At 40.3% G+C, this 24,130-nt stretch overlaps 3 protein-coding genes across 6 annotated transcripts in view; 2 read left to right on the top strand and 1 right to left on the bottom strand.

The window, feature by feature from the left end:
• si:ch73-374l24.1 (protein kinase C alpha type) overlaps positions 1 to 20,451 on the bottom strand; it is a 94,139-nt gene extending 73,688 nt beyond the window's left edge. For both annotated transcript variants that reach the window (XM_035655819.1, XM_035655820.1), the window contains exons 1-2: positions 20,285 to 20,451; positions 19,897 to 19,928 (exon numbers count right to left, since the gene is read on the bottom strand). In XM_035655819.1, coding sequence (XP_035511712.1) covers positions 19,897 to 19,928; positions 20,285 to 20,451 — 199 coding nt within the window. The remainder of the gene's footprint in view (positions 1 to 19,896; positions 19,929 to 20,284) is intronic.
• Positions 18,092 to 19,603, top strand: LOC118323759. 3 transcript variants are annotated; one of them, XM_035655823.1, is made up of 6 exons: positions 18,092 to 18,167; positions 18,268 to 18,326; positions 18,392 to 18,597; positions 18,676 to 19,359; positions 19,448 to 19,489; positions 19,562 to 19,603. In XM_035655823.1, exons 1-4 carry the CDS (start codon positions 18,145 to 18,147, stop codon positions 19,336 to 19,338), a joined length of 951 nt encoding a protein of 316 aa, XP_035511716.1. In that variant the 5' UTR covers positions 18,092 to 18,144; the 3' UTR covers positions 19,339 to 19,359; positions 19,448 to 19,489; positions 19,562 to 19,603. The 3 variants fall into 3 exon arrangements, with proteins under 3 accessions (XP_035511716.1, XP_035511714.1, XP_035511715.1); XM_035655821.1 differs by having other exon boundaries at positions 18,392 to 19,359; XM_035655822.1 differs by having other exon boundaries at positions 18,093 to 18,167; positions 18,440 to 19,359.
• An 809-nt stretch (positions 20,452 to 21,260) lies between the features above and the next one.
• Positions 21,261 to 24,130, top strand: part of cep112 (centrosomal protein 112) — a 100,495-nt gene continuing 97,625 nt past the window's right edge. The window contains exons 1-4 of the mRNA XM_035654347.1: positions 21,261 to 21,346; positions 21,786 to 21,891; positions 22,080 to 22,270; positions 22,557 to 22,717. Coding sequence (XP_035510240.1) covers positions 21,792 to 21,891; positions 22,080 to 22,270; positions 22,557 to 22,717 — 452 coding nt within the window. The 5' untranslated portion in view covers positions 21,261 to 21,346; positions 21,786 to 21,791. The remainder of the gene's footprint in view (positions 21,347 to 21,785; positions 21,892 to 22,079; positions 22,271 to 22,556; positions 22,718 to 24,130) is intronic.

Genomic DNA, 24,130 nt, shown 5'->3' with positions numbered 1-24,130 from the left:
CACACACACACACAAACACAGGGTTAAGGATACACATACATGCATGTGAATACATGTTTATGCTTTTGAGCAAAAATACACATTTTCTGTTGCATATTTGCACACACAGACATATGTGCATAAATACACACAGATGCTCATTTTATCTTAAATCATGGAGAAACACATTCACTTAGGTTTTATCTCACACACCAGCAACTACAGTGTACACTCCCTACATCTGGTTCTCTTGTCTCCTCATCTTCTCAGTTACTTTTACTCACTTAGACACACACAAACACACAAACACGCACACACACACGTCTAGTCTGTGATGTATCACCTGCAGTGGTCTGGCTCAGAGCCCCCTGTGCCTGTGTATCAGGTGTCACAGTGGTAGTAATGTAATGAGTCTGGCCAGCTCTGGTCCATACAGAAGCTCTCAAGCTGGCACTGCTGCACACGATTAGGACCAAATTAGACTATACAATAGACTGGGAGGTGTTAGGAAGAATACATGCAAACACACACGTAAAAAAAAAAAAAGAGAAAAAAAAAAAAAAAAGCACCTGAATATGTATACATGCTCAAACACGGTCATTGGCCTTAGGTAATGACTTTCATTAGTATGACTCCGGCTTCTATGTGCGCAGCCTACACACACAGAGAGCAGGCGGTCAGGCAAATGACAAAGGTCACAGCCAAGTCCAAGTCTGGTGCCTGGGGACAGCCTGATACCACACATCAACATCAGAGTATCTTCCACTCCTGCGGCATTGCATGTCCTAGACTAATTTGTTTGGGACCAGTGAAGTCAAGGCTAAATTTGTCTCAGGACATTTTGAAACATAAATAACACACTTTTCTTTTTACCATAAATTCTCTCACAGGTCTCGTTTTTCATCTTTTCTGTGTGTCTCGTCTTTCACATTCTCTGTCAAATAAAGAGAGATGGAAAGACCAAAAAAGAATTGTTCCACATAAAACAATGACCTTGATTGAAACTCACTTCTGTGGTAGAAAAAAAGATTTAAATACAAAAATGTGCTTTAACTATTATTATAATGCACACTTTCACCACTATTCAGTTAGTAAACGCATGCATTTTATATAAACCTATGGATTATATAAGATATAAACAGCAAGGCTCTGTTTCCTCTACTGGCCACAGGTTATCTGAAGCTGATAGACAGGCATGCAGCTGTAGGGCTATAATGCCAGCAACAGATATACAACTGATATAATGTGGCAGCTAAACTGGTTGATGCTTGCTACTTAAATATACTAGCTTTGTTGTGTTGTTGTCTTATTTTGTACTGTTTCTTGTAGTCTCTTTACATCAAAGCAACAAACAGGGACGATTTTACCTATTCTGCTCCACTTTCTTTTGTCTTTATTCCCAAGCAACTACATGCTGATGAGAGAAATTAGAGCCCTGATGCACATAAATAACACTGCTGCAGCTTTTCTTTGCAACAATCTTGAATGTTTTTTGTTGTCACGAATCTGTGATATCAAGTAATCTTACAATAAGCTCTTGAGAGCCCGGTTCAAACACATTTCTCTGTAATATTAAAGCAACACTTTTGAAGCTTTTGAAAGACGAGCTAACAGATTGTTTGTGAATTGAAGTGAAAAGTGGAATTAATTAGAAATAAAATACACTTTTTTCAGTTTGGTATATTCAGGAGTTTTGCTGCTAGACATGTTACTGAGTCACAAAAATATTGGAAAATTGAAGGAAAAGTAATGTGCTATCATCCTACAGTTGCTTCTTGTGAACATTACATAGTCTTACATAACGTTAAACACTCGAAATCTCTGTTAATCTGCTTCTTCTGGGAACTTGTTTGATCAGATTTCACTGACAATGGCCTTTGGATATGAGCAAACAATCTCACAACTGTCATCATATTTTGATTCAAATGTTGCAACATCCTAAATGGTGCACTGAGACCCACCCTTACTTCAAAACAATGATAAAACCATTAGACAAAAACTCTCATGTAAAATAACTAAAAACTGTTCAAACTTTGGCAGGAAATTCTGTCTTCACTTTGGATCCCATCGCTCATAGTCAGAAGCTGACTGAGAAAATATAAATTTAAAGTTTCTGTTAACATGGCAAACCCAAGCAAATAACCTAATACTGTCACAAACAAGCACTAGCAACATTTCAGAAGGCTTTGTTTGACAACTGGCATAAGCATATATCGACTAAAGGGTGACTTCACAGTTCACTCTTATTTCTATATGCACAGAAAGAAGAGCATGCCTGTCTAGAGCTGGAACTAAAAAAATAGTTTAGGTCTGATCAAAGCCATGCTTAATATACATTTCATTCTGAACTTCAACATGAATACTACAAATGGTAGCTCTTTTCACTTAAAATATCAAAGATCCTCTGCTGATCAGTGGCTACCCCATCAGATCTGGTGAATGTGTCAGATGTACAAACGTGACATCTGAATCAAATACATTTTGCAAAATGGCACAAGACTTCAGCTTTAATAACAACAATACCTGACGATTTTTTTTTTCCAGCTGTGCTTTGGTTGAGGTGCATGAATCATAGTGAATTTATGTAGAAGTATGAATCATATTTCTACCCCCGTGATGGGAGACTTACACATCCAACTGAAGTCAGATGAACAAACACAATACCTAAATTAAGATGATTCATCATAGCCTTTTGCAAGCATGGAGCACCACGTAGTAAATTGTGTCTAACAATACTAAGAAATTCATTTTACAGTAAATTAGTTGATATACACACAGTTAGATGTGAACAGAAACAGAACAGAAATGCGAGACGTCGCTGATTTTCTATTAGGTGGCTGTGATTGGTTTTGTATAAAATCGGAGGAGACAGCGGTTTAATAATAACACACTGAGGAGAAAAAAGGACCATGGAGGAAGTGAGTGACAGGAAAGCAAAGGAAGGAAAGCAAAAATGTAAAAAGAAAAAAGGAAATTAAGAAAGGTGGAAATAAAGCAGATTTTAATAAACTGAGTTTGCGTTTGTATTATCTGATTGTGAGTCAGTAGACAGAGTTCAGCAATGAATAGTTAGAGGCTTCCCATCCCGTTTTGCTGAGCTGATGAGCTGATCCAGGGTCAGATGGGGCCAGCTGCAACTGCACAACAGCCAAGCAGACAAGAGCAGACTAGACAACTCTCACCATGAGGCCTGCGACCACACACACACACACACACACAAATATGCATGCATTTATACATGCATATACTGTACACACACATCTAAACACTAACACATGCCCTAGTCCAGATACACAGATGCAAATCTACAGATGCTGAGAGAAAAATCACAGATGGACACTTATACATGCAGACACAGTCACCTCAAATATGCACAGACCTACAAAAAAACACACACACACACACACCCACACACACACACACAGGCACAAACTCTCATTTTCTCTCTTAAGCCATCCAAAAGTATATTTTTGTATAGCACTAAAACTGCAGGGCCCCAGAGAAACACCGTCATGCTGTATTGAGGTCAAGAGGCTTGAGCCAGAAAACCTGGCTATTGTAAGTAGTAAAGCAGTCAGTAAACTGTAGTGTTGCTTCAGCCCCTTTATCACTGATTAATGGCACTCGGCTGAGAAAGGGAGCATGACTCTTCTCATCACTAGGTGCCTCTGTGCTTGGCTAATTGGCCTAGTTAATCCACACGCCTGCATCCAAGCCTGTGTAGAGCGATTAGTCAGCCTGTCGAGTGCATGGCTCGTACCATTTGGAGACAAATAAGGGAGAGAAAAAACGAAAAGCAGCAGCTGTGGCGAAATGGCATTCTGTGCTTTCTGCAAGATGGTTTCAATTAGCACCTGCTACCTCCCACGCCTCCCTGTGCTTTCTTATTCTTTTTTTTTCACTCAACACTTTTATCTTTGACTTTTTTTTTCGGTACAATTTCAACAACAATGATTGGACTTTTTCAACTGTTCTAGTGAAAAGGCTTTAAGGATAGCAAGGTATTTGGTCAGACTGTTCAAACCAAGAGTAAACACCAGCATGACTGTTAGTAGGGCTTTTCAACACTTCCGTTCTACGTAACTATGCGCACATACACAATGACAGGGCTACACACACTTGAAAAATGAAGGGATCACCAAAGCCATTAGGTACCACATTTCATGGCAAGTGAAAACTTTGACCTGTTAATGGCGCTATAGGGAAAAGTCATGGGAACACCAAAACCAGTAGGATTAATCATCTGAGGATCATGAATGTCTGTACAAAAGTTAATGGCGATCTATCATATAGTTGTTGAGATATTGCAGTCTGGACCAAAGTGGTGGTAAAAGAGACAATAAAACTGCGCGGAGACGAGTGGTTTTGAGACTTCTCTTCATTTTAACTGCTCTCTGCAGTGGGGTGATTTAGCAGGCCCATTGAATACGTATTTGGTTAACCTCACTTTCAGATACAATTACATCCACCTCTCTGTGCCACTGTGTTTCTTACAAGCCCTCCACGTAAAGAGCTGCTCGTACAGATGGAAGCCTAATTTTTCACTCAACAGCTTCCACTGCCACACTGTTCCAGTACAATCTAGTCTGTCCATGCAGCCGGCCGGGATCAAAGAGCTGTTGACACACTCTGAACTGACTTGTCAAGGCTACCATGTCTGTCTGACATTCAGTTTGCATTACAGAGCCTGCTAGGGTGTTGCAGTGATAATGTACTTTTGTAATATCTGCTAGATAGAAACAGGCTGTAGCGTGTCAAAGACACAGCAGCCATTCAGTATATAGATGTGTGCGTGTAGAGTAGAGTGAGTAGGTGTGAGCAGTCCTCTTGTATGTTGCCATGTGGGGTGAAGTTGATGGCTTACTATTCCTGCTATACAAAGAGATATGCTGGTCCTTCTGCACCAGCACCAGCTACTGCAATATCTGCTAATATTCGCACAAAACTTGTGTACACTTGCATCATAAGATCATGTGCTCATGCAAAACAAATACACATGAAGTGCATAGAAATAACAAAAGTTATAAGGTATATGACCAAGTAAATTAAACCTGATTGAGTGTGAATGTTTGCTGGGTTTGGTGTGTTTGATTAGAATGAACTATGCAGGTTCTTTTTTCACTTAAATGTTTTTGTCCAAGTGATTGATTATTATTTGCAGCTTTATATATGATTTACTACGTACTCTAAATGTTTTTTTAATGTTTGAAGAGATGATCATTTATGTCTGACGAGTTACTCTGCAGAATTTATTCTAATCCTGTAATTCCTGGGGCACCCGGGTAGCTGAAGCCTTTAGCAGGCTAAGCAAGGTATTCCAAGGCGCTCCCAAACCAGATGAGAGACACATAATCTCTCCAGCATATTCTGGGTCTCTGGTCCTGTGGTCTCTACCGTGCCTGAAAAACCTCAAAAGGAAGGCACCCAGGACAAAGCAGCAGTGGCTCTATTCTAAGCTCCCTCTAGAAGTCTGAGCTTCTCATCTTATCTAAGGTAAGGGTGAGCCCAGTGCTCCTACAGAGGAAACTCATTTTGAATGCTTCTATCTGCTATCTCATTCTTTTGGTCACAAAGCTCAAGACCATAGCTGAAGACTGGAACGTAGACCGACTGGTAAATCAAACGCTTCGCCTTCTGACAATTCCAACATCATTGCTGCAGCTGCACTAACCCGCCTGTCAATCTCAACAAGAACAAGACCTCAAGATTCTTGAACTCCTTCACTCGGAGAATTAGGATTGCTATATTCAATTTTTGATGCGTCAGGGGGTTCACTCACTCACTTTGTACTCTGTAAATGCATTTGTATGGCTGCTGTTACAAATATAACCTTACACTACACACACAAAGAATCTGTCGAGTATAGGTAAAGTTAACGTAAGGGGTACTGATTAGCTCGTCAGATCAGTATCAACATTACAACAACAAAGGTCAACAAGAAGGTAACAGTAAACTGAGCTTAACCTTCACTTTCACCGTTTTGGGATGCCTGCCAACAACAATCCTCATGATTCATAAGGGCACGTAACAACTGAGCTCCCCTCCTTCAGCATTAGCATTTCCTTCCTCTGGCTTGAATACTGAATTAGCAGGGAGATTTGTTGGGCAGTCCCTTCACCATTTTCCAAATGCATCATGTTTATATTTCCTATTTCTAGATACAGAGTCATAAAAATATGGTCACTTGTGACTGGAGAATAAAACTGTGTAATGAGGATGAACCGCTTATACTCAAAATGAGCGATGGCTATATAAATCATTAGTAATTTGTATGCTTTAATTCAAGTAATAGCCAAGTTTCGCTGGCCATATTTCCTCAGGCTCTATTGCTACAATGCAGGCTTTCAGATATTACAATAAAACAGTTGGTGAGAAACAATACAACCCCCTCAAACCCACACACATCCTTCTTACACTTAAGAGCAGTGAGAATAACAGTTTTCATAATGATTTAATTCATTTAGTTATACAGTCATGAGTCTAACTGATAGACTTATGACTACATTTTAGTCTGATCAAGTAGTATTTTGGTTTTCACTCACCCTGTTTCTCTATTTGTAATGTGAGGTGTTTACATAAAGGCATAAGAGTTAAAGAAAGTCTTAATATTGCCAACTCAGACGCACACTCAGAGACACAGAGTCTAAGTAATACTCCCCCTTGTAATTTCACCAGTGGGACCCTAGAGACGATAAACGTAGATCAAAGCATAACATTCCTTCCATTCTACCATACAGATGCCAAAAAAAACATAGTAGCAAAGCACTGACTCTCCCCTGTGGTGCCTGTTGCTATATTTGCCCTGAGCGGAGCCGGGAGGCTGGGAAAGACGAGGAGGAGACACAATCGTGACACCTTCAATTAGAGACACTGAATTGACAGCCTCCATCTCCTCTCCTTCCTCCCCTCCCCTCCGCTCCGCTCCACTCCTCTCCTCTCTTCACCACAACAGAGCACAAGGAGAGGGTACTGCAGATATGCAGAGATTTGAATGTTCATTGATGTTCAAAAAGTAGCAGCTTTAAGGTGAGATTTTAAAAATGTATGAAAGGGAGTTCATATTGACTATCACTTCATCTTTACAGCAGCTTCTAGCACATTAACTGCCTGTCAGAAATGTAGGTAATAACTATTGTGGGTGTGAGAGAGTACTTTATTGTAAATGTGTTTATTTCCCTTTAATTTCTGACTAATGTCTGAGTTTCTCTTGCATATATGCAAGAGATTACTTTATATAGAAACTACTACTAAGTCGACCCAGTTATAACTAATGCAAGTCTACAACATATAAGATAAGTTAAATAAATGTAAAGCTCACTATAAATCCCAAAACTAGCCTTTGTTAGCAGCGTAGCAGTAACTGGCATCTGTGTAGCCTCTAACTCTCCTGGAATTCACTTAATTTGGTTACGCTACCTTTGAAGCACTACTTAAATGTATTTTAATTAAAGATTAGTTCATTAACAGCTCATTAGTTCAAAAGAAGAAGACAACTGAAAAAGAATCAAGAACACATTTTGATTGTGAATGTGTCGTCAATGCTCTGCCTTTGTAAGGCAGCATACTATACTTGTTAAAATTACTATCTGCTCTTTACTGTAACCTCACATATAGGTACACATTTGCATGTTTTAATTTGTTTACAGCGGATAATCTGTTTTTGGTGGTAAATATGTAGACAGATGGACGGTCAGGTAAAAAGGGAGCGAGGTGTGAGGATGACTAAGAGCTGCGCTGCAGTCTCTTACTGGGTGACCCTCAAACTGCACACACACACACTCACACGCACGCACACACATACACACAGAGCACCACAGGACCAGGAAAAAGGAACACACGCTTCAGAAAACTGGCACACACACTCACAAACCCTCTGCCTCTCCCTCACTCTCCCTGCCTCCCTGCATCTTTGTCCTTGCACCGAAATAGCAAAAAATATTACTCTGAGGCTGGGAAAGTCCCATGTGCACAGCTCTGCCACACACTCGCTGCTTTTCCTGTATTAAGTGTCTTTTAGTTACCTTTTATTTTCTCATCTTTCTTTTGTCAGTATGGTTTTACTTTCTACAGTAGGCCTTTGGTTACAAGACAATAGACATATTCACTAGTTCCAGCTTGTTGTATGTGCAGATTTTCTGCTTTTCTTTGTCATATCTGATTGTATGAATATCTTTTGTTTTATCTCTGAGAACTTTGGGAACTGTCAGGCAGTTTTATAGACAAAAAAGATCGATTGATTAATTGAGAAAAAAACAGGCAGATTAATCAACAATAAGAAACATTCATCATTCATTATCATTAGTTTCAGTTTTAGGATGAGTACCAGATAATGCAATTAGTGCAATATCATTAACGAAAACTGCTGATCGCTATTGATTACTGGAGTGGTTTGTTTTTGGCTTACCACCCATTATTAAATTGGTGAAAATACAACAAATGTACTACGGTTCTTACTGAAATGAAGTCTGCTCAGTATTCAAAAACAAGCATGATGACATTATATTATGGTTATTGATTTTCAACTCACTGTAACCTTTCCCAGGATCGACAATACAGATGATCGTAACCTTTTGTGAAAAGGTGAGTGTGCATATGAGATCTTGGAGAGGGGTACCTCCTCCTAATTGTCCTTGGACCCTCAATCACCATACCCGAGGACACGCACTCGGTATATGACGGACTCAGCCAGCTCGAAATCCTCCTGAGTGCACATTGTGCTCACCTTATGTGGGTCAAGACTGATGTCTCTGACTTAAGCCATTCCAAAAATAGCCGTGGGTGTAATCACCGCAGAATTCATTAAGCACAGCTGGAGTGGTGAGACACGTACAGTAGAGATGAGCACTCCTGCTCTAAATTCCCCCGAGGAGAGTCTTTCCATCCAGAATAGACAGCTGAGTGTGGCACACACAATGCACACTTACTTCATTGATCCATTCACCTTGAGACTGAGACAGGAACTAAGCAACACCAAACATATTATACATTGTCACGGCAACAGATGGTTTAGATAGATAAGAGGTATAGACCAACAATGGGAATGTAGGTCTTCTGCTATGTGCTGATAGTGTCTTTTACAGTATATAAATCATCAGTGCACCATCTATTATGGATGAAAGTTCAACATGCTGCTATCTTTGCTGAGATACAGCACAAGCTACTCTCTGAGAAACCGCGTGATACACACTCTCGACTCTGAACTCACACTGTGTCAGTCTGTACATCAGACAGTCCGAGATAAATGCAAAGGAAGACTGTTAGGATGTGAGCACAAACCAATCTATCCAAAATAAATAAATAATACAAAAACATACTGACACTATACTGGGAAGAAAGAGTCATTTTGTAACAGATGCAGAACAGAGTGGCAGAAAGTTATCAGCATGCCAGCCGTTTATTGCATCTTGTCTGAAATCTCTTCCTTCTCTCCTCTTTGGTTTTTTGGAAACCATGAAGATGAAATCACGGTGCTGTGACTGCTCCTGTCACTCTCGACATCTACATCTCTCACTCTATTGTTGTGTACGCGCACAGCACAAACAAATGCAGCCACACATACATTCCTTTGAGGATACGCACATCCTTCTAGTATCTTCATCGTTCAAATTTCTCCCTCCAAGCCCTCTTCGACTGCTCTTTTGATTTTGTTTGTTAAAACAGAGATTATGAGGGAACAGCATGTGTCATCTTATTACACTGCATTGTGTTTCAGTAAAAACACACAGGCAGCTCCCTGACAATTAACTACCCACTCTCAGCTGAGTAATGCCGCCAAGCCTCCAAAAAGACCCCTTTTTAATGTCACCAGATGACATTGTGTTATGCAAGCAAAACATAGTGACATGATCTGCTGAGACAGTCTGTTAAAATGAAAATATTGCACTTGTGGCGGTCACTGCTGCACTGAGAATGGGGGCAGAGTCTGTCATAAATTGGCTATGAAATGGTCTCCTCCCTGGTTTGGTGCTGCAGGGTGCAATCACCAAGTGCTGCTGGTTTGGGTTCTTTATCACTTCATTCATATCTTGATTTATACTGCCTTATGAGATCACAAACGTTTCACCCAGGCAGGCTCACAAATGCATTGTCACGACTACTGAGGCCCATTTTATTTGTATAAATGGAAGCTGAGGAGGTGATGCCAAGCTTCCATGTTGAATCATCATTTAAGGATTATTTGGAAACAAGGGGTGTTTTGTGTTATGTTTTTTTTTGTGTGTGATTTTTTTTTTTTTTAAAGGGAAGTACTTGCCTGGGGTAGTTGGCAGAGATTTGGCACATCACAGGCAGAGTGAGGGCCAAGCACTGTTACCATGGTAACCTTGGCACGCAATGCTGGCATATCTGGCAAGAGTTTACAGTAGCTATTGAAGATGAGAGAAAAGATAAAGAGAACTTATGCTGTTAATCGAAATGACTTTGTAAGAGGTGACACAGGGCAGGTTTTGGGGTGTGATAGGCAGCTGGGTGGATTTCTAGGAGCTCGTCACTGCACAAACACAAACATTAGCAAGGTGCAAGATGTATTGTGGAGGTACATGTGTTACAAAACAAAACAAAAACAAACTTTTAAAATCTGATTTCTATTTTCCAATCTGCACATAGTATTTGTGACTTGTGACCAGGCGGTACATTTAAATCCGTACATCACCTTGTAACAGAAGACCAAGATGACATTAAAATACCAAAGTGGTCCCCAAAAACAGCACAATACACTAAAAGATCAGCAGAATTGACTACCAAATTCCTGAAAATAACATCAAAATCCCTTGCTCCTTGAGATTTTCATGAAATCCAACCCGGTTATTGACACTATCTATGATCAGCATTTTTTTTGCGGTAGCCATTCAATCCATTCTCAAATTACCTGTCGATGTATTATTAGTTGTCATCGTTAGTGGCGGGCTCCGCCATTGTCTATGTAGTCACAGGAAACGAGGCATGTACTCCTATTGATGATAACGATCAAAAATGCAAAACAAAATAACATTTACATATTCTTTTTGGGTTGCATTACAGTACTGAGCAGTATACAGTACAAGCTACCTCTTTATGCCTTAACAAGTACCTCTGAATCCAAGACTGTAAACCATCTCCTGCCCTCTCAATTTCCCACCACCATCACCCATTCTTATCTCCTCCCCCTCATCCCCTCTTTATAGTGAGTGAGTTTTAAATGAGACCTCTTTGTCTAGCACCCAGACTGTGGCAATCCCCTTATGCTGACACATAGGAAGGTCTTGTATCGCTTTGTCTTTAGAGGTGCTAACTGGCATACAGATCAAAAAGCCTTTTGGACACGGGCTGTTATGGTTTCACAGTTCAATTTGACAAGCCACCAATGCAGACAAAGAACAGCGAGAGACAATATGTCTTGACAATGTGCAACTTTGCTGACCTTTGATGAACACAGGGCTTAGAAACTGCTCAAACTGAACATGGACTCAGTATTTTAATCTATATTATATATACTGGACCTTGTGTAAGGTTTGTATATTGTTAAAGAAAGAAAAGAGATTTCATTATCTGATGAAAATTCAATGATACGAAATCACTTAATAGAAAACATAGCACATGTCATTGCTATGTTGTATGTCATTTTAATATACAGTCCTGGCTGCGGGGTCGTGATGCACAGAAAAAGACCAAGAGGGATATAGATGTGTTCTGATAACATAAAACACACATCAACACTGCCAAGAGCTGTCAGCATGATAACAAAATGGAAATGGCCCACGTTGTTGCTAGAATAGTGTTGAGTGAAGAGTGGAGAGAAAGGGAAGGGAGACAGAAAAGAGGAGGGGGCAACACTCAGTAGTAAAAAAGGGACATTTTGAATGTGGAGCAGAGACAAGGAGAAGCAGAATTACACATAATTATCCCGGTCAGCTAAGCTTCCACTCTCAGTGTAATTAATGCCGTTCAGCTGGGAGAGGGTTTAAAATCGTTGATATATTAAAGAATGTTTCAATGATTTCTCCACATTAAACAGAGCCTATTTTAACGAGTCTCGAGCAGATATTTCCTGGATTTGATAACTTTCAAGAGATATCTGAAATAAAGTTTGAAGTGAAACCAATTTTTGGTATCATTTGATGTGATGACTGTTTTGCTGTTACTGTACTGCATGTAATTCACAATACATTGCAGGATTTATCCATTGAGAATAAAATCTGATTTACCATTTGACTTTATTGTTCTTCCAGGAGCTCATCATAATACTAGCGGTAAAACTTAATTGGCTTTTGGATTAACATTTGAACTACTGTTCCGATAGTTCAAGGTATAAAAATCAAGTGTCAAACATTTTCAGTTACTTCTATTTCCAGTATTGTTTATAATAGTGAGGGAGTAAAGCTAAAAATAAAAAAGCTTCACCGTAGCATTTATGAACGATTAAATAAAATAATAATAATAATAATGACCTATGCTTTTAAATTAATGGATTCTCTTAGCTCATGCTATTTCCAACAAATGTGACAGGGTAAATAGTCAAGTACAGCAGAGAGAACACCCACAATGTTGAGCATAAGATTAATATTTTTTCCACAAAATAAATCCATAATAAAGCAAAAAGGCTTAGATCTGTTGTGTAAAATATTAAAAACAAGATGGAATTAATTAAATTTAATGAAACATATCCGGGCCATTTTAACATGCAGGAGCAGGAGGACACTTAAGATCTTAACAGCGTCACTTGAGAGAACCAGCGCTCCGTCTCAGCCTGCCATTCTGTAAGATGTTTATTGTTTGGGGATCCCAATCAGGAGTTGCACAGCTCTCGCTCTTGTGTTCCAACACCCCCGCACTTCTGCTCCTTGATTGGTTAATGAGGTCCACTGCTCCATTCTGAGCGGAGGAAGTAATTGGCTCTACACCTACACTGCCATTAAGGCTCAGTGGCGGTCTTGTTGGAGGCATGTGTCAGCCCTCGTCATGCTAACTGACACATACATGATGCCGCCCACAGGGGTAACAAATGTCCCAGAGAGTGTTGGAGCAGCCTACACCCAACACCCTCATCTGTGCACATGATAAAGATCTCATCATCATCACTTGAAAAGTAAATAGTCACTGAGAGTAGGCAAATTGGCTGCATTTGGTATGCAAATATATTTGAAACACAGCAAACTAGGCTGGTTACAGTTATGGAGATGTCACCATGGAAGCAAAGAGCAGACTACAGAAGAACCACAATCAACATGGAGATGATACACGCCAATGGCATAGTGAGATGAATAGACAGCAAACGTCTTCTCTTCTGAAATGTATTCGAGCAAAATAATCAGTATCTATAATATCTGGATCTGTTTGGTTCGTTTTTTGGCTGTTTTGGAGCCACCGTAGTTTCTCTGTCTGTTTACTAAAAATTAAAAATAATGTTTCTCCATAACTCCTGCACGTACAAAGCAACTGTTTGCTAACAAGTTCACTGTGTCAACAAAAGGTGATATGTCAGTGCTCTGCTTACAATTTGTTTTCGCTTCCCCCAAGTGGTAAAAAAAAAACAGTTATTGCAGCTTTAAGTCAACCTGATCCAACACTAACTTCAGCAGATCCGACGAGCTGACAGATTACTACTCAGATGTAACTTGGCCACAGTTTACAATTGGTCATCACCTAGACATAATATCCACCACTGTTTTCACTCTGCTCTCTTTCATCTGCTCCGAGTAGTCACACTGTTTGCTTTATCATTGCCAAAACTCTGCAGCAAGACGCCAGAATGTGTAAAAGGCCACTTGGACTTTATCATCTCTCTCACCCTCACACTTCCACCCATGCAATTGCAAATTCTCCTATGTTTTTTTTTTTTGTCTAGTATTTATGGGTTCACCTTTGCCTCCTTCTCAGCTCTTCTCAGCGCTCTCTACATTGTAACATCTTCTTATTTTTCTTCTTCTTCCAACCGCCTTTCCCTCCACCTCACGCCTTTCTTGTGTCCAGACGTATAGTACTCTCCTCCGAGTGATGGGTTCTCAACTCTTCAGATGGCACAGTCATTTCCACAGAAGCTCAATTTCAAGGCTAGGGAGGAAGGGGGAGGCAAGGGGGAGAGCAGAGCATCCAACATGGTGGCAAGTGATCCAACGCTGAAACACACTCACTCTCACACCACTGGTTTCCATGAGACGATCTGACGTTTGGAGAAAAGTTCAGAGAGCAGGCGACACTGTTTAACAGATCTGAGGAGGAATACTTTTCCTCTCCAGACCTGAAATTGAACTAATTAAAACATTATGTTTTTTTGTTATATTTTTGTCATATTGTGATATGACTCAGCTTTGTTCAAGTGTCATACTTTCTCAAGTCAAAAACCAAAGTAAAATACAGCTTGCAGTTTTGACACGTGGAGTGTTGAATGCCTAGCCATCTGTCTGCTGTGCGTACATGCAACATTACAGGCTATTATTAATTTCGGCATCAATTGATTTCAGTAAAAACACTCACATTAGAGAAATTTTAAATCAATCAAATCACATTGGGGATCTCATAACAAGAAAAATGGTTTACGGTCAGGTGTCTACCTAATGGTTCCGTCAGGAATAATTCTCATTTTTGCCATTTGAGGAAATGAAAATCACAACCTCTTTTAACCTAAAAAACATTTTTTTATATGCTGCTTATCATCTGGCTTGCTGTTTGTTGTTTATTTCTGATGTTTGAGGATGTCTTCCATACATTAGTTTCTGTTGAGACCATTCTGCAGTAGCAAGGGGGAGGATCACTACGTAGAAAAGGTTCTCCAAGAACAAAGAAAGACATGACAGAAAAACTGAAAGTGTGTTGAATATATTATACTGTATATTTAACCAAAAAATCCAGAATATATGAATCAACAAGCCATCTTTATACTGGTATTTCCAGAACATAATATTAATCGTAAGTGTCCAATAAAGAAGGGCACTTTTTCTTCAAAACTAATGCAATCTTCTAAATCTAATTTCCAAAATGTTCATGCCAATTGTCTTGAATTTTGAATGCTTTACAAGAAGGCGGATTTATATCTAGCATGGAATCTTATTTTTAAAATTAAATATCCAGCATGATGAACAGACTGATTTCACTGTTAAATAGTTTAGGTCCAGATTTTACATTCAAACAAGTGTTTCTTTTATTGACACAATACATTTATGAGTCATGGAAAAAAAAACACAACCAACACACAATGAAAGTGAGTGGGAATGAAAAAATACAAGATGCACAGCAAGAGGGAGAACAGGGAGGGGTAGTGACGTCCAAGTTAAGTGTGTAATTGTATTGGGACTATAGAACATAACTCAGCACGTCCATATGACAGGATGTATCGCTGCTGCAGATTCTCCACAGTGGACTGCGTCACAGCCAACGACAGACCCACGCACTTCTCTAAAATGTACATTAAATACACCAATCGATGTACTGTACAGTGAATTGTAAGGTGAATTGTACAGTGAATATACAACAACCTCTTGTTATTCAAAGAAAGTGGGGATGCTGCCAATTCTGGCTAATACGTGATTTATCCATCTGTAATTTTGTAACATGCTTCCTACATCCCTAACCAAGGAGAACCCGACATCACCTTTGTTACCTTTAACAATAAAAAGGTAGCCCAGTCGCCAACCTGAGAATAGCAGGGGTTCGGTCCTCCACCCACACAGAGATCCTGTGGTAATAAAGACGTTTCCACTGCCTTGGCACTACACTTCACTACTTGCTGCTGTAGGGTAATGGTTGGGGATCACAGGAGAATAAACAAAAAAAGCTGCTATCTGGCTTTTCAGTGCACGGCAGGAAGTTCTAGATAGCCCTTAATCTGCCCGCGCCGAAGAAAACGTAAACTGATAACAGGTAAAGAAATGGATAAAGATGAATGATCACAGGAGTCACGCTTTCTCACCTTTCTAATGACTCTAAGAAGCCAAATGTTCTGCTGCTGAGCTGTACCCCACACATGCAGCATTGTCATCTTTTGCAGCACAGATATCACAATAATTGTCACAGAGGCTCAAGTATTTAACTTTGCATTCCTGCCTTAGAGAGGCAAATCTCAGAGGTTCAGTTCTTGAGCTTAATGCATGCTTAACAAGCTAAGTTTGCATATTCATATGCCTTGATTATCTCATAGTAATGAATGTTTCAGCTACAATCTTTCTGTACTGTCTGTCTTACTGTCCCATGTAATGCAAATACAATATCCATAGTGTTATCAACAACTACAAAAGCCATCATGCATCCATCCCATGAAGAAGAGAGAGAGATCTGTGTATCAAGTGCTCTGGGTATTACCCCACTACAATGTTAGCTCAAAAAAGCAATGCATTCCTTATGCACAGTACAAGAAAAGGCACTGTCTACATCCAAGAACATGCATCTGTCAGTCCACTTCCATGATGCATTCATGGTCAGACTCCACTGACAAACAGTGCTGCAAAAAGACAGTTCAGCCTCTGCACACATGCACATATTTTTAATCTGAAAATGTGGAATTTTAAATACATTGTCATTTAGAAAAAAGGTACATGAATTGTAATCTCAGTGCAATGTAATCATTTGTTTACATGCATTAAAAAAAACGACAGATTGCCCCAACATACGTAAGCATGAGCACAGAATATTATTCAGATCCAGTAGGGCTGCACAATTAATCAAAATATTATTGAAATTGCAATATGGCAATGTTCAAATTGCAAGAGCTGCAATGTTTTGTTTAAGGTAAAATGTGTGACAAAACAGCACAATAAAGTATTGTAATGCTGTAGAGATGCCCTGGTCTACAAATCTTGTTGATTTAGGAAAACATGTTTGTTTGATACAGACCCCCCAAAATTTCACATTTCATGCATGATTTTAATCATTTTTTTTATGAAAAATAAATTTGAGATGCAAAAATAATGATTCCCACACTAATCACAATATGACGTTTTCACCATATAATGCAGAAAAAATATCCAGTCACATTCCCATCTTCCATGACATGACTTTAAAACGTTAAACATATAAAGGAATAGGATGTCGCACACATGGTAGACAATGTCCCAGCAGAGAATTAATTAAAGCTACAGATCTTCTCACTGCAGCATCACTCTGCAGAATGACACTCACTGACATGAGAAGACACAGAAGCCAGTACCTTGTCTGCACAATATCAGTAAGTAGGAGCACTGACGGGTCTATTGTCCCTATGTTGTGGGTGTATCATCATGCAGTCAGCTCCAGAATTGATCTTTTTCCAGTCACTGGGAAGTGTATATATGTGTATATATGTAATATGTTTCTCAATACAAGCACCTTCACCTGTTTCATTCAGGTTTGAGAGTAATACGCTGTACTTTCAGACGACACACCCCACAGCTGTATTGAGAAGTGTTGTCATACTGTGGAGTGGCATTTACTTGTAATGATCTGAGCCAATCCAGTTTGATGAGGCGCATTCTTCTTCTACTCAGTGTATAAGCTCACCACCTTCTAAAATAGACAGCAACAGTCTCCTGACACTGCTGATCAAGACTTCAGTGTCTGGCAGATTTCCATTAACTTAATTTTCGGCATCCAATATTTCCTCTCTTTTTTTGCATTGTAGTTTATTGTTTCTTTTTTGTGTACAAGCACCCTTCTGGCCATCTCACCTTAATTTGACCTCAGTAATCCTTAAAACTCTACCGTTTTCATCTTTGTCTCCCTCACTCCTCACTCTTTCCTTTGCCTTTCTCCCCGTTAGCGGCCACAGTATCGGATGTCTCCAAGGAAATGTTATACTAGCAAAGACAGAAACAACAGGGTGTTGATTACAGGGCATATATATACATATATGCACCCTGACTAAATGTGGAAGCTTTATTTGAAAATCCACAATATCCGGTTGACTGTACAGCTATGCAAAATGAGCAAAAAAATACTCAAAGAAAGTGCTTCAAATAAACAAAATCTGAGAAGATTTCAGTACAAACACTCATCAAACACTGAAACAACAGGCACTGTTGTCCAGCTGCCACACCTGTGTTCAATTTGGCTACTAATTGTTCTGTGAGCAGCTGTTGCTAATGTGTTCGTTAAGACCTGCAACGCTGATACAAACGACACAAAGGGCTTGCTTATAAGCCCGAAGGTTATAGGTTGTCCCAATGAGCATCAAACCATAGCTTCTAAGGAGTAAAGGGTGCTGCATCTCAGCTAACAGCCATGGCTTTTGGACTCCTTTTGTGGTGAGTTTCATTCATGCTGTGAGTTTCTCAGCACTTCATTTTCTTAATTACGTTTTGAGCAGACTTTAATCAGATGTTGGTTTTTACTGCTCTTTTGCAGGGTTTCCTGTATCTCTTTTTTCTTATTTGATGGCAGTGTTGGTGTACCAGCTATAAAAGGTAATGACTTTTGTATTAGCACATTGGGGCGACACATCTATTCTATTTAACTGCTAATTTTACAGGGTATGGATATTCATATAAATCTGACCCCCGTAACATGGTTGATGAAGAGGAAGTGATCTGGCCAACCTTTGATCAGATTAACTGGCAGTTTTCAAACAACCCACCAGCTGGCAGTGTATACGCAACCAACAACAAGCCTGAATTTACGCAGTCAGCTTGGGCTCCATCTCGACAAGACCTGCCAAACACACCCAGTGCTCGTGAGGTACAGGGACTTAATAATGGTCTGTCAAGGCACTGGGGACCGGAAACTGCTGACAAACCACTTTTATTTCCTTTAAAGCTGACTGATCCAGCCAAGCCTCAGCCAGGTCCCGTCCAACCTCAACCAGCACCACTTGGTGTAGCCTCTACGTACAGTATGCCTTCCTCTCCAAGTGCTGGTGGCCCAACTTCCTACTATGCCCCATCCTCTACCCCTCGTGCTGCGCAGTCTCCTAGCTTTGATTCTTGGCAGCCTAAGCCAGATAGCAGTGGTTATGGTATGATTGGCTATAACACTGGCTCCAGTGCAGATGGTGGAGCTAATGTTCCCCGTCTTGTCTACGAGGAGGTCTTTCAATATCCCTCTGATAACACTAAGCCCGCGAGTAATGGTGCCATCTACAATGCTGCAGGAGGGTCTTCAGTTAAATACGACTCCCCACTATTGCCCAGTTATCCACCTAATCTAGAAGCCCAGCCTGCCGATCCATCTGGGATGGGGAGTTTCCCTGGAGGAGTGAACCTCAATATTGGTCAAACAGACGAGCCACGTCATGAGATTCCTTCGCTTCCACAAAAAACAGTTATCAGGACCCAAAAAGTTGTTTCCCAGAGACTGACTGAACCAGTCCCTCCTTCACGCTACATTATCCAGTCCAGAAATGGCTACCAGCGACGCCGGCGTCACCTCTCCAAATCCAGGGTCAAAGGGTCCAGCACAGAGTCAACCAGCTGCACCTAAGGGTGTAAGTAACCCTCAAAGGTATGTCCACTACTTGAAACTTCAGTCTCTAAATCTCTGAACAAATATCCTCAAAATGATTACTAATCAATAAGGGTTTGTCTTCCAGAACCAAGTGGTAACCAACATGGCTATTGTGGCAGCGTTGCAGGTAAATGTTTAAATTAATAACACTTCAAAGTAACGGTCCTGCAAATATTAACCTCTGCTTTCTTGCTTGCAGAATGCTGCGTCTGCTGAAGACAATAAAACTCTTAAAATTGTATTTGCTGTGAGGGACTCATTTCCATGTGTACGCTTAGATCTGCTGCCTCCATACAGTATTTGCGTATGGAACTATGAACCTACCGGTACAAATGCTTAAAGTTTAAAGCTGCATGTATGATGGCGATGACTGCTTAATAAGACAGCAGTACTCAAATTTTCAGTGAATCAAGGAGCTTTAATCTTTACAGATGTTTGCTATCTCTTGGGTCAAACAAATGCTGTTTGTCAAACTACACTGGTCTTACTCTGCCACTAACAAATGCACCATGTACACACATGCAAGTGGCTTACCTTGGCATTGAAATCCTTGTTTCCCAAATCCCCTGCAACAAAAACACCAGTGTTAAACTTTTTTTCTGCCAAAGCAATATATAAGAGCTTTTAAAATTATCTTCTTAATATCACTTGTCTGTTTCAGTGAAATTAATCTCTAAGCAATAAATGCGCTTGTTAGAGCTATGGAAACGGTGAATAATAAAGCAAGATTTGAGGGACACAACGATCTGCATGCTCGATCACACAAAGGCTATACACGTGAACATATTAAACTTACTGAAGAACTAAAGCCTTGTTGACTAGATGCTCTAAAGATAGGATTCTGCCATCAGAACTGATATGAAAGTGAGTTAAGGCTGTCTGCATCAGCGGTTTTAAACAGGTGTGCATAAATGATGCTTACCATATGAAGTCTGTACAATGGCTGCAGAACGTCGGCTGCTTGAAAAACCTCGCAGTAAATTTATGGTTTTTCACTTCATGCACATTTTTCTGCCGCAAAGCACCTTTGCGGGCGAATCTGTTCCCGACCCCAGCTGAGTCATTATAATGTAAAAGATGGTCAGCCATAATGGGGAGGGAAAGAAAACCCAACAAAAAATGAAAAATAAAAAATCACACAGCCACAACTTGGTGTTGTCCCGACCGGTTTCTGTGAGGGTCCTGGTCTCTTCACAAGCTCTTGACAAGTGGTGGTGGTTCTGCTAGGGTGCTCCTGACAGACCGCACGCCTCCCCTCTGCCCGGACCACAGCTGAGCGCTTCTTTTTCAAAGTGACGTCGGTGAAGTCTGCCTTCACGTGCTGTGGGAATATTTAACTCCGGTTCAAGCGCACATTTAACCACACGACCGAGTTCATCAGAAGTGGTTTGGGGACGGTGTTTAAACACGTGAAATGGCACGTCCCTCTAATGTTATGTATTTGTATTAAGTCAGGGTATTTAGTTTTTATTGTACGCGTGAATATGTTTTTTAACATTGAGTTTTAGTGATGAATGAACCGAGGCGACATGTCCCTCCATCAGTTGTTGTCCATACAACAAACTGAGGGGGTCGTGCGCCATCTTGTGGACTTAAACGACATTACGGGGTTTTATTTTAGCCTGAGAATCATGCCAGGTGTTAGAGAGACCGGTCGAAAGTCCACAAAACCGGTCTTATTTGTCTACCTTTAATGTCGCTTAAGCTGGGAATTGAAGTCTGGTTTTTTTAGCATAAAGGGGGGTAATTAAAACGCTTTTATACATCAGAACACAAATGTTTAGTGTACTGGTGGGGATAAAAAAAAACAGTGCACCGTCTAATAAAACAAACGTCAAACATGGAGAAAGTAAAAAAAACAAAAAAACGATGTGCAGTTTCTATGGCAACAAGGGGACGCTGCGTGTCTACGGAAAGCGGATGTGGCGTAGCGTGTGGACGCTGGAGTTTTGAACCATTTTGAGCGGCGGAGTCAGTGCTCACTGTAAGTGGCCTTTCAGTCTTTATTGTAACTTTTTCGTCAACAGTGTGTCACGTTTAGTGTTGTTGGTCTGTTTCCGGAAGTCCGTATGAAACAATAACAACCCCGCGAAGGTTTCACCGGTCTGCTTTTGCTAGCTCGTGTGCTAATATCGTATCTGCGCTACAGTCCATCAAGCATCTGGGTTAGCTGACTTAGTTTGTAAACACTGCACGTTGCGGCGGTTATTAGTAATCACGTTGTGTTATGCACACACTCCGTGACACGTTGTTTTGCTGCTTGTTTCGTGTAACTAACGTTAGATATCCTCTCTCCGCCTGGTTTGATGTGAACGGTCAGCTATAAGCGATCCTTGTAGCTAGCTACCATAGGCACCGCTAGCAGATGGACTAACTTGTGTTCCTTCTTATTGGCTGCTGTAACCATTCATTCATCCCCTCAGATCACCATGAGCAGATACGACGACTCGTGGGAAAGGCTGGACTCTGAATTTGACCATTTTCTACTGGATATGAAGCCATATGTCCTTAAACACCACAACAAGACAGGTTGGATGTCACTTTTATCTCTATTCACTTCACTGAATGCATAATAGTTTAAACATCACTGTAGAAAACTATATTGCAGGCTATTTTGTGCTTTTCTCATACCATGCTAAGCAAATTAATGTAACTGAACAATAAACTGCTGTATTATAATTTGCCCTGTCCTTCTGTCTCTCTTCCTTTGACCCCAGAACGCCAGCGATGTGCCATATGGATAAAGAAGCTGTGTGACCCCGCCACATGTGGTTCAGGTCTGAGAGGTCGTAAGAACCGCAACATGTATGCCCGTTTGCTCCTACACATGCTCAAAAGAGGGATCCTGGAGTTGCCTTTCACCAGCAAACCAGAGCCTGGCAGCCTCAAGACACTCCCTACTTACATGGTAACAGTGACTGCTTTATTCAGTCATATTTAGCAGTACTGCTGTGCTGCCACGTGGTAGTGACATAGTGGTTTCAAACCTTCATTTGTACTATAATATAATGCAAAAAGGCTGTCATCGTCAAGTTTAAATGAAGAGATACTTGCATACATACTCAGTCAGTTACAAAAAAGTATTGCAGTTTGAATATAACGCATTTGAAACTCATTAAATAGCATTGCAATGGGTTGCATATACTAATAAGTTACTAAATCTTCATCTCCTGTCTTTAAATTTGAATTCCTAGTCCATCTACTTTGATGAGCCACTGACTGGTCGGCCTGTGGAGCACAGCAAAGCCGGTCTGCCTGACTGGGTGACAGGAGAGCTGGGTGGCTATGATGACAGTTTGACTGGCGGTCTGCTTAAGGACAGAACCAGTTCCACACCTGTCGCAGCTCATCACAGGTACTAGTCCACTGTACATTACATTAAATATATATTGCTTCACCTTTAAAAATGTACCTAAACAAAACTTGGCAATGACATCTGACTTTTTTCCCCCTCAAACCTCTGTCAGGCTCTCAGCTTTCTAGATTTAATCATTATTATGTACTGGCGTATGGTAATGCACAAAAAACTAACCTGGCTCCAGATTTTAAGGTACGATAACACCAGATGTGTATATTGGTCTACAAATTGGACAATTACTTGTAAATTCACTGTATATTACGATATTTATGGGATCTAATATTATCTGTCTTCACCAGTGATTCATCTTTATATTTATGTTTTATATTTACCTTAACTTTTGTATTCTGGCACCCCTCTCTTTTGAAATGCATCCCATTTTACGGTCAAATATTATTTTTGTATGTTCCTGCACAAATAGAGTTTATTGAAAAACACAGCTCTCCCCTTTTTCCAGCTGGTGACTTAACTTTTCTAATAAGAATACTGACGAGGAATCCTTTTGGTCAACATATAGCCGATAATATATTTATACAAGCATTCTGTTTGGTGTTCTTTTATCAGACTGAAAACACTGAACTTGGCTGTGAAGCTGGATATACACAGCTTTCGAGACCGATCACCCGTCGTATTTGTTCAGCAGCACTATCTGAAAAGCCAAAGACGTTGCCAAGTCCTTGCATCAGTCTGCATGAGCTGTCCATTCTGACTTTTCAAAGAGATGCACTTCAAAACAGCATGAGAGGATGAGGAACCTCTCATATTCTCTAGCCGTCTTTCTCTTATTCTCGTCTTTACACTTTACCCAATTGTTAAACCTGAGGTCTAACCTCCACAGAGTAGAGAGGAAAGCAGAGAGTATGGCTTGGAAGCCCATTAGCTTGTTCTCAGCTAAACGCCCAAAACATAAATGTATGTATTTTGGATTTAGAAATGTGCTGTTTGTTTAAAACAGCGTGACTGGAAGCCCATGTGCTACTCATACACACACACACACACACACACGAATACGCGCACGTGTGGGAACAACTCAGGGTTTTTCATTCCAATTAACAAGGAAAGGCAAATCAGAGCCCAGTGGCTTGATATGCTCATTAGCATAATAAAAAGAGAGCGCTGTATGTTAGTGTAAGTGTAGTAAAGAGAGCTTAATATCCACCAGGGCACTGTGTAAGAGTGAGTACAGGCCCTCTGCTGCCACATGTAATTGAAATTGTGCTGTCGGGGTTGTAGAATATTTGATCGTTAGAAAATGATCATTAAGAGTTATTTATTTCTGTAATATTTTGGATCAGTTAATTAAATTCAACAAAGCCTGTTGTTGCCTGATAGAGTTTATTTTCTATGACTTGATGTCTAGTAGTGAGGTATATTTACTTGATTACTGACCGGTTTGCATAAGAGATGCTA

Source organism: Morone saxatilis, unplaced genomic scaffold, assembly GCF_004916995.1.
Source record: "Morone saxatilis isolate NCDOM2014 unplaced genomic scaffold, NCSU_SB_2.0 Contig14, whole genome shotgun sequence".
NCBI lineage: Eukaryota > Metazoa > Chordata > Actinopteri > Moronidae > Morone > Morone saxatilis.
The sequence above is the reverse complement of the archived record's forward strand: the minus strand, read 5'-3'. Positions and strand labels throughout refer to the sequence as shown.